This window comes from Glycine soja, chromosome 5, assembly GCF_004193775.1.
Source record: "Glycine soja cultivar W05 chromosome 5, ASM419377v2, whole genome shotgun sequence".
Lineage (NCBI taxonomy): Eukaryota > Viridiplantae > Streptophyta > Magnoliopsida > Fabales > Fabaceae > Glycine > Glycine soja.
Genome location: NC_041006.1, coordinates 5,226,529 through 5,237,290, shown reverse-complemented (window position 1 = coordinate 5,237,290; position 10,762 = coordinate 5,226,529). Strand labels below are relative to the sequence as shown.

Below are 10,762 nucleotides of genomic sequence, written 5' to 3'. Positions count from 1 at the left end.
TTAAAACATGTAAAATGCCTATAGTTAATCTTAACCTTCTCTTTCAACTCCTGCACCTGTTCCACTTGAACCCCGTCAAACTAAAGGCGTGAAATCCCCTCCCTCTTCCGATTCTTAACAACATAAGCATGATAAAACTTAGTTTGTGTCTCCCTCCTTTAACCACTTGAGTCATGACTTTTGGAAGACTACATTGCATACCATAAATTTGTTAGATTTAGTCCTATTTGGCCTATGTGAGGCCTTGTTCTTCTTAGAATTGTAATGTTTTTATTATGTAAAGGTTTATATTATTTTGGATTGTTGATATTTCAAAGAGAGATTTTACAAAAATTTCTATAGAAATTTCTTTGAAATATAAGATTTTTTTAATAAATTAATATTATATTTATTATTTTAGGTAGGACTACTTTTATTTAAGAATAAACAACCGTTTTGAATGTCTATCAGTAATAATTTAATCCCTGAAGCAATAAAAAATTTGATTTTGTTGATAAAATATATAAAAGGTAAGATATTTTTGTCCCCTTAAATTTGTGGGACTATTTTATTATTATATAAATTAACGATAATTTAATTTTTGAAAGAAAAAAAATCTGATTTAATTTATAAATATGTAAAAAAATATGACAACTTTGTCATACTCATAAATTTAAAAACAAATTTAACATTTAATTATAAAATTCATGAACCAATTTAATATTAAGTTATATACATATAAAATATAATTGTTACACACTTTACCAATTAAAAATTTAATCAGAATTTTCATTCTTTCAAAAATTAAATTATCATTAATTTACATGCTCATAAACCAAAATAATCATTTCCACTTTTATCGAAATACGATATATTGTAATCTATACTATAATCACAGTCAAAATCAGATTGTGACATAAAGCGTTCATTATATGTTCGAGAGCTCCCATAATGATGATATGATATAATTGGTCGTAGAATCTATAATTTGAGGTTTTTAACTTCGAGAGCTCCCATAATGATGATATGATTACATGGGCAGGTCCTTTTTCATTTTGAAATATTTCTGTAAAAACTATACACTATAAGTTAATAACATTCAAATTCGATCACATTAAACCTAAGTTTCCAATCTAAAATGGTCCTAACTAATTCAAGATTATAATTCTAATATTAAAGCAAAGTTAAACATCTAAGTTTCTAATAATGTTATTCAGCTTCAAGATCACAAAATCCGAAGTCATTAACTCCAAGCTTTGAAAAAAATGGTACTTTAGCAGTGATGTGAAATTAATTTAAATTTTTGTTTTTATAGTTTTTAATGTTTTCTTTTAATATTTAACAATATAATTATTTCTTTCATGTTAGGTAGTATTACTTTTTAAAAATTAATTATAAACGAACCAACATGTAAGGTTGTGAATTTATTTAACTTACGAATTAAATAAATGATGCTGAAAAATAAATGTGCTAAGATTAGACGCAGGGAGGCACAAGATACAACGTTCACAAAAACGGTACAACCCCACAAATCAAAGCACAGCATGCCAACAATTGACAACATGAAAACAACACATAGTGGGCAAATCCCCTACCCCCTTCTTAATAAATAACCCATGACATTATTATAAAGGACAGAGAATGACTACTTGTACATGCCACTTCAACCAACAAGCTAATCAAAGCATTCCTATTTTAAACCTTTGGCGGGACTTGAATGACAAATAACCCCTTGTACTTGCAACTTTGTACTAAGATGTTGCCTTGTAAAATTGGTTGAAATCTAACTCTGATACAAGTCTCTATTTCTTTCATGAACTTGGCTTTATAAGTCTCTAACATCTACTTGGTTAGTTGGTAAAAAGAGACAATTCAATAACTTAGGCCAATTTGTTGAGCCTAATGAAAGGAGGAAAACAAAATCTTAATTCACACTCTCGCGCAAGGTTTTAAGATGTTATGTTTAACTTAACATTTTTGTACACTCTTCTAATGGAGGGATTTAGCTGATGCCAAAGTGTAGACTGTATTCATACGAAATTATCATTAATTTTATCCTTGCGGCACATGAGTGTTTCAATTTGTCATATAATTCTTACAAAGGATTGGTTAGTCATAGGCTAGATGAACATTTTAATAGAAATCCTAGTCATGTGCAGCCCATTCCATCGGCGCATATGAAAAGAAAATATCTTTTGTACGATAAGAATGAAATAACTTAATTGTCTTTTGTCCTATTGAGAATGTATTTGTAAAGGGTATGCTTATGAGGACATCTCAAATCATTACTACAAAAAGTTTTTTAAATATGATATTTTTAACATTTTTTACAATGATTTTTAACCATTTTTTATTCACTATAGTGAAAAATAAATATCTTAGTAAATCATTTTTATATCATCTTAAAATATGTTATTTTTTGTTTAAAAAATATTTAAAAACATGAAGATTTAAAAGCAATTTTTCTACATATATATCTTAGTATGATAAGATAATAGCATAATCTTTCCATGTAACATATTATGCATGTAGAGAACCTTAGACCAGATATAAATGCCTCACATTCAGCATCATGGCAACAAATTACTTTACAACGAAGCTTATGCAGCTTTCGTAATGGTCTTGCCATCAAACAGCCGAGTAAACATCATCAAAGTCAATTCCTCTGGTCAATATACCTTTCTCCAATCTACAAATTCAAAATTCACCATAGCTCTATACCAAGACCAATTCTGATATGATTCAAGCCTACCAGACTTTTCTCGTTCACTATAAATAAACCTTTGACATGAACTCAAATTTCACCCTAGTCATATATACCCAAGTGGTAAATTCATAAAGTGGGCCAATATTAAGTTAAAAGAATATGCTCATTTTTGTATTATTTTTAAATTTGATGCTTCAAATTCGATAAATTTGAGCAGGAAGGAAAACCAACAATTTTCATTCAACAAGTATAATTTTTTTATATAACCATTTCTACTCAAATTCTTAAACTAAGCCAAATAAAGATTGCATTTTTAAGAACGGCATATGTTATCATTTATCAACTGATGTGGCAGAGGCAATTGTGCCACACATATCATTTGTCAATTTCAAGATACAGGAAATGTGGAAGTCTTGAGAACTATCTTCCCAACCATTTTGAACCAGAGTACCCTGATAACCTTAAAAAGTTGAAGCGTAGAAAAACTATGAAGGGTAGAAAAAATCTCCTTGTTATAGACTTCCGGTGTTACAGACTTATTATGGCTACAGACTTTGTTATAGACTTATGGTGTTACAGATTTATAACATCTTATCCATATAATAGCAAAATAAAAAGTGGTCAAATACCTCCTCGTGCATAAAATTAAGTAATACACTTGTAAATATTAAAGCACTGGTAGCAAATTCAAACATAAGGAACCTAATCAATGTCTCATACAAATGAAAAGGATAAAGGTTGATAGCTAGAGCATGATCATTACATGAATTTGATCACTAATTTCTTAGAAGTATAAAATCTTTACATGACTATCAAATTGGCATGAAATATTTTATAACACATAAAAGGGAGGCAAGCACAAATGGAATTAGATTTACTCTTAAACATGGAAATTATTTTAGACCCTTCACAACATTTCCTTGATGCAAAAAGTAAATTAATTTTAACATATTTCTGTGCATTAATATGATGAAGATTCCTAACTTATATAGAGAATGTTCAGAATGAATGAACCTCCAACCAAAACGCCAAGTTTTCATAGTTTTTTTTTTTCTTAAGACCAAAGATAATATTATGTTGATAATAACAAGAACTAAATGCCAATCACAAGGCATGATGCATTCAGTCCAAACCTCATAGTTAAAGTACCATCATGTATATGACTATCCAGAGTCAAGTTCAAACATCAGAATAAGCCTACGATAATGGATTTTAGCAAGAAAAAGAGGAGATTAAAAAAAAAAAGGAAATCGGCCAACCATGCTCATAATAAATGTAAGTTCAAACAAGTTTTCTTCCTTGCTACTACAACCATGGGTTCCACCAAACAATGAGAGTGTACAGGAAGGCAAAACGTTAATTACTTCACATTTTCTCTAGAAGCTAGGTATCGATTATTCAATACAGAGTCCAAACACCACCAGGGGAAGTCTTTATCATCCTTAGTTCCATCTAAATCAAACTTTTTTCTTCTCCACATACCTCCATGAGTTCCCTTGGTATATGACTAACTCAGAACTTTAGCTAATGAAAGGAATTTGGTATTCACGATATAATTTGGATATAAAAAGTGCTTGATAATGGATTTTGTAACTACATACAAGTCCTTGGTATCGGGTTTTGAAGTAAGGAATTGAAGATATAGGTTCTCTGGCACGAAGGACAGAGGACATAGAGAGAGCACGAGAGAGAGGAACTCTGGCATGTAGGACAGAGGCACGGAACTAGCAGCATGGCAGAGACACCACAACAGAGGTGACACCACGACGGCAACAAATGATTTGTGAAGAGCGCGAGAGGCTGAGAGAGAGAGACCTAGAGGCTAAGTAGTGAGAGGCTGAGAGAGACCTAGAGAAGTGCGTGACCTCATCCATGTATTTTTATGACGGTTTTACAATAACCGTCATTGAACTCGAAAAGACCACAACAATTTTCGTAAACAAAAAAATCTCATTAAACATAGTCAATTCGTAAACAAAAAAATCTCATTAAACATAGTCAATCACGACAATTTTGTTAAACCTCACATCGCATATTTCATTTTAATTATAATATTGGCATCGCATTTTCTTCTACGATGAATTTTTGGAAATCATCGTTGATGGAGCATCTTGAAATGCTATTATTTTAGGTTAAAAACACTCTCCATTATCCCATGTCAACACATTATTTTCCTTCACTCCCCTTTTTCTACTACAATATATCAATATATATATATATATTCCTCTTTCTCTCTCTAATTATTGAGTGTCATAATAGTATTCATACATCATTTTCTATTTGTAAAATACTTATATAAATAAAATACTATAAAATAATGCTAAAAGCATATTCTTTATCACTCTTTTTAATACATTTTTATAAAAAAAACTAACGTAATTATATATAAATATTAAACATAGGTACAATTATTTCACGTTAAAATATAGAAACTATATGAAAACCTCAACCCCCTCGTTGTGGCATGCATACCTAATCACTAGCATTTTAGTTCACACCATTCATATCCCTTCCTCTGATGAACACTCTCCCTCAAACACCAGGGAAAACCATCCCAGATGCCTGCGACTACAAAGGTCGCCCAGCAGAGAGGTCCAAAACCGGTGGCTGGACCGCCGCGGCCATGATTTTTTGTCTCTAGATACAAATCATATCATATATAAATAGTCAAAATTATTTTAATTAAATTATTGTAATCTTAACCATTCACTTTTTTTTTAGTTATATGATTAAGATTTACTCTTCTCGTCCCAGCATAGATCCTTGTATCTGTGAGAAGCAAAGACAGTGTTATTCACATAGGTTGTTAATTTGTTTCCTTTGGTTGTCTTTGATGTACTATTTTCAGGAGTGGAAGCATGTGAGAGGTTAACGACAATGGGTGTTGCCGTGAATTTGGCGACATATTTGACGGGTACGATGCATTTGGGCAGTGCTAACTCTGCCAACACGGTCACCAACTTCATGGGAACCTCTTTAATGCTCTGTTTGTTCGGTGGTTTTGTAGCTGACACTTTTATCGGCAGGTTTGTGACCATTCGATCCCTTGTCTATTATCTATTATTAATTACTTTCAAAACGTACAAAGCCAAAGCAAGATATTCAATTATTCTATTCAAACAAAACATTGTTACTGTACTCTTTCTAATATTATATACATACGGATTATGAGTTACTAGATTTTTCAATATTGCCTTTATTCTCTGATTGACAGATACCTCACTATTGCCATCTTCGCAACCGTTCAAGCCACTGTAAGACATTATTGCAACGTTTAACAGTTCATTTAGTTTCTATAAGTTTGATTCATCTTATTTTGCATCCAATTCGACGCAGAGCTTTAGCCCTTTATTTTTTCATTTATACACAAGAGCATAGGTTTAAATTGCAGCCACAATGTAAAGATATTTTTTTAACTCATTGCAATTGCATCGCGACAGCATTTGTCGAATTATGTATCAGTTTTATTTTCCCACAATTGCTCACAAATCACAACATAAATATTTTTGCACTCACTGTAACCACGATTGCAATTTAAGACCATACTTAAGATCACCCGATATCAAGTAGTTTTGGACTATTAAAAGTCGATTATCTCAATTTTTACATCACATATATTCAATTGTTTTAATTTATAATAAATAATTAATAATACTTAAATATGTGTCATACATCAGACAAATCATTAAAATTTCGGACAACCTAACAAATAGATATGAACCTCCATTTTTTTTTTATATGTGTTTGGTTAATATTTCTATTTTTAGATCTTTACAAAATATGTTTTCATGGTGTGACAATATTGACCATATCAACAATAATCCCAAGCCTGCACCCTCCAAAATGCATAAGAGACGCCACCAGATGCTGCATGTCAGCAAACAACATGCAGCTAATGGTGCTCTACATAGCCCTCTACACCACATCCCTCGGCATTGGAGGCTTGAAATCCAGCGTCTCAGGCTTCGGCACGGACCAGTTCGACGATTCGGACAAGGGAGAGAAGAAGCAGATGCTGAAATTCTTCAACTGGTTCGTGTTCTTCATAAGCCTGGGGACACTGACCGCGGTGACGGTTCTTGTGTACATTCAGGATCACATAGGGAGGTACTGGGGATACGGGATAAGTGTGTGTGTGATAGAAGCAGAGGATGCTCAACTCCTTGTTTCGAGGACAAGGTACCTCCTGAGATAAGAATTGGGATAAATTTCTCTGTGTATTTCATTGATATCAGCAACCTTCTTATATACAACTCTGTAATAACAGCTTTTCTAACAAACTCTAACAACTTTATCAATATTCCAATTTACTAATTATTATTATTATAAATGGTTGCAACAGATTCGTTGGTGCTTTTGGTGTTGAGCTTGGATATTGGCGCGCGAATGCTTCCCACTTCAGACTTCATAATCCTGAAGGTAATTTGGTTGCTTGGTTGCTCGTTTGGGCCTTTCTGATATGTTGGGTTCTGCTGTGGGGTTGGGTTCTGCGGGGTTGGGTTCTGCGGGGTTGGGTTCTGCTGTGGGGTCTATTATAAACCACCTTGTCCTCAAGGTGGTAGGTGGTACGAAGCTCCTGCCATGGCTCCCATGATGTGTCCTCAGGAGGTTGGCCTAACCACTGGGTGAGCACGTAACGGGTTGGGGGAGACGTAGAATGGTCAGTTTTGGTTGCGAGGAAGGATAAGGGCTGAGGGACGGGCTTATGGTCAATAACTTGTAGGGGCCAGTTATCGGTTGAAGGGGGAAGCGGTCCATGGTGAGGACGGAGGAGGGAGCAATGGAAGACAGGGTGGATGCGGGCGGCTGCGGGAAGACGAAGGTGATAGGCAACTTGTCCCACGCGAGCAATGATTTGAAAAGGCCCAAAATAGCGCTTGGAAAGCTTGGGGTTCATAGTGATATGCATGGAACGTTGCCGGAATGGGCGTAACCTCACGTATACCCATTGGCCAGGCTCGAAAGTAATGTCCTGGCGTTTAGAATCAGCGTGGACCTTCATAGAAGCCTGTGCCTTGAGGAGACGGCGCTGGAGAGTGTCATGGAGTTCCTGTCGAGAAGTCAACAAGGAGTCAACGGCCTCGTTGTTAGATGTTCCGGCAAGGTACTGTGGGAGGGACGGCGGCGGTTTCCCGTAAATTACTTCAAAGGGGGTGTAACCGGACCCGGAGTGTAAGGAGGTGTTGTAGGACCACTCGGCCAAGGGAAGGAAACGGAACCACTGAGAGGGTTGAGAGTGGACGAAGGCACGCAAGTACTGTTCCAAGATGCGGTTCATTACCTCGGTCTGTCCATCGGACTGAGGATGATAGGCCGTACTCATGCGCAGCCGTGTACCGCTTAGCCGGAAAAGTTCCCGCCAGAAGGAGCTGATGAAGACGGGGTCGCGGTCAGAAACGATGCTCCGGGGAAAGCCGTGGAGCTTGCAGACCATATCGAGGAATAGAGAGGCAACCTTAAAGGCGGAGTAGTGGGTTGGGAGGGCTCCGAAATGAACACCCTTGGAGTAACGGTCGACGACGACGAGCACAACCGTGAAGCCGTGAGATGGTGGTAAATGGGTAATAAAATCCATTGAAACGTCTTCCCAAACCCCACTCGGAATTGGCAGGGGTTGTAAGAGGCCGGCAGGACGACGGGTGCTAGGTTTGGTCTGCTGGCAGGTATGACATTCCCGAACAAAGCGCGTGACATCCTTGCGGATGGTGTCCCAGTGGAAGCTCGACTGAAGTCTATGGAGGGTCTTGGCAACCCCCAAATGACCTCCCAAGGGGGTAGCGTGAAATTCGAGCAGAAGGTTGGGGATGAAGGGGTTGGTGGGATCCAACCATATACGGCCCTTGAAGAAGAGAAGCCCGTTATGAAGGTGAAAATCAGGAAAGGCAGTAGGTTGGGCCTTGACTTTATCGAACTGGGCCATGAACGTAGGGCTGTCATGTAGAGTCCGGCGGAGATCATCAATGAAGACAAAATTGGGGACCGAGAGAAGGAGGAGCTGGCCGGAATTATCACAATTGGTCCTCGAAAGAGCATCTGCAACAAGGTTGGAGGGACCAGGTTTGTATTGAATTGAGTAATCGAAGCCGAGAAGCTTGGACAAATAGTAATGTTGCTCAGGAGTTTGGATCACCTGAGACATGAGTTCTCTAAGACTCTTGTGATCTGTTAAAATGGTGAACGAATGGCCAAGCAGGTACTGCCGCCATTTGCGGACTGCCGTGACAATCGCATGGAGCTCCCTGACATACGTTGAGGCATGTAAAAGGCGAGGTCCGAACTGCTTGCTGAAGAAGGCAATGGGATGGCCTGATTGCATCAGAACGGCGCCCATGGCGGTGCCGGACGCGTCTGTTTCTACGACAAAGGGAACCGTAAAATCGGGCAGGGCCAAGACAGGGGCCTGGGTCATAACAATTTTCAAGTGGTCAAAGGCGGCCTGAGAGGTGGGGGACCAAGCAAAGGCATCTTTGCACAGGAGTGCAGTGAGAGGAGCCGCAATCGCCGCATAGTTCTTGATGAATTTGCGGTAGAACCCGGTGAGACCGAGAAAGGCCCGGAGGTCCTTAGCCGATGTTGGAGATGGCCAGTTCACGATAGCCTGGAGCTTGGATGGTTCAGGTTCGACTCCCTTAGCGGAGACGAGGTGCCCGAGGTACTCCAATTGGCGCTGGGCAATCAAGCATTTGGTGCGCTTAAGGAAGAATTGTTGTTGCAACAATGCCTGAAAGACAAGCTCGAGGTGGTGGAGATGAGATGATAATGAGTCGCTGTAGACCAAAATATCATCAAAGAAGACTGTGGCAAAACGGCGCAGGAAGGGGGCGAGCAGGGTGTTCATCGCGGCCTGGAAGGTGGAAGGCGCGTTGCACAAGCCGAAGGGCATGACGCGGTACTCGTAGTGCCCGTGATGCGTTCGGAATGCAGTCTTCTCAATGTCTGGTTCGTGCATGAGGATTTGATGAAATCCCTGACGAAGGTCGAGCTTGGAAAACCAGGAAGCATGGCCAAGCTCGTCAAGTAATTCGTCAATGGTCGGGATCGGAAAACGATCGCGAATGGTGACGGAATTCAGGGCGCGATAATCCACGCACATGCGCCAGGATGCATCCTTCTTCTTGACCAGAAGGACGGGGGAGGAGTACGGGCTTGTGCTTGGGCGGATAAGGCCCGCCGTGAGGAGCTCCGAGACCTGCCGCTCAATCTCAGCCTTCTGAAAGTGAGGGTAGCGGTAGGGGCGGACGTTCACCGGGGCAGTGGATGGAAAGAGGTTGATACGGTGGGTCACTTGGCGGGGAGGGGGAAGAAGGGAAGGTGGGTCGAAGAGAGACTGGAATTTGGACAGTAAAGCTTCAATGGCAGGGATGGGGGATGACGGGGTCGAAGGCGGGTCGGGTGGGTTTACGGGTAAAAGGCAGAGGTGATAGAGAGCTGAGGTGGAGCCGGTTTGAAGTAAGCGTTTGAATTGAGGGGCAGAAATGGTCTCAGGCCCAATAGCAGCGTCAGCATGAAGTGTGGTGGGGAGGCCCAGATGAGTGAAGTGCATAATAAAGGAGGTGTAATCAGTAGTGACGGGCCCAAGTTGCTTGAGCCACTCAATACCTAAAACCGCGTCTGCGCCGCTAATGGGAAGAAGATGAAAGGTGACGGTGAAAGGGTGGTCTTGGAGGGTGAGAGGGACGTCGGGGCAGAGCTGAGTGCAGTCCAAAACAGAGCCGTTGCCGACCAAGACATGTAAAGGGGTAGTGGTTTGGGTGGGAAGATGAAGGAAATGGGCAAGGCGAGGCTGGAGGAAATTGTGGGTACTCCCACTATCGATAAGAATGGTGAGACGGTGGTGGTGTATGGTTCCAAAAAGGCGAAAGGTGTCGTGGGAAGGAAGGCCTGAGAGAGCATGAAGGCTAATGTGGGAAGAAGATGGGTCAAGGGACGGGGCAGGGGTAAGGGTGGTGGGGTCGTATGTGGGTAGGTCAGGCAGGGAGGGGTCGAAGGTGGTGGGTTCGAAGGAGGGTGTGTGTGTGGGTTCGGGTTCGGGGTGTGAGGGGTCCGCGATGAAGAGGAGGACACGGCCTTTGCAGC

The 10,762-nt window shown here is 39.7% G+C and overlaps 1 protein-coding gene across 1 annotated transcript; it reads left to right on the top strand.

Annotated features, from left to right (window-relative positions):
- Positions 1–5,542: 5,542 nt before the first annotated feature.
- LOC114413823 (protein NRT1/ PTR FAMILY 6.3-like) lies at positions 5,543–7,224 on the top strand. Its single transcript, XM_028378349.1, has 3 exons — positions 5,543–5,712; positions 5,901–6,865; positions 7,029–7,224. Exons 2-3 carry the CDS (start codon positions 6,402–6,404, stop codon positions 7,222–7,224), a joined length of 660 nt encoding a protein of 219 aa, XP_028234150.1. The 5' UTR covers positions 5,543–5,712; positions 5,901–6,401.
- Positions 7,225–10,762: the final 3,538 nt, after the last annotated feature.

Coding starts and splice junctions, on each gene's coding strand:
- LOC114413823 (XM_028378349.1), top strand. CDS start 6,402: ATGAACCTCCATTTTTTTTTTATATGTGTTTGGTTAATATTTCTATTT. Junction 6,866..7,028: donor CTCCTTGTTTCGAGGACAAG/GTACCTCCTGAG, acceptor TGGTTGCAACAG/ATTCGTTGGTGCTTTTGGTG.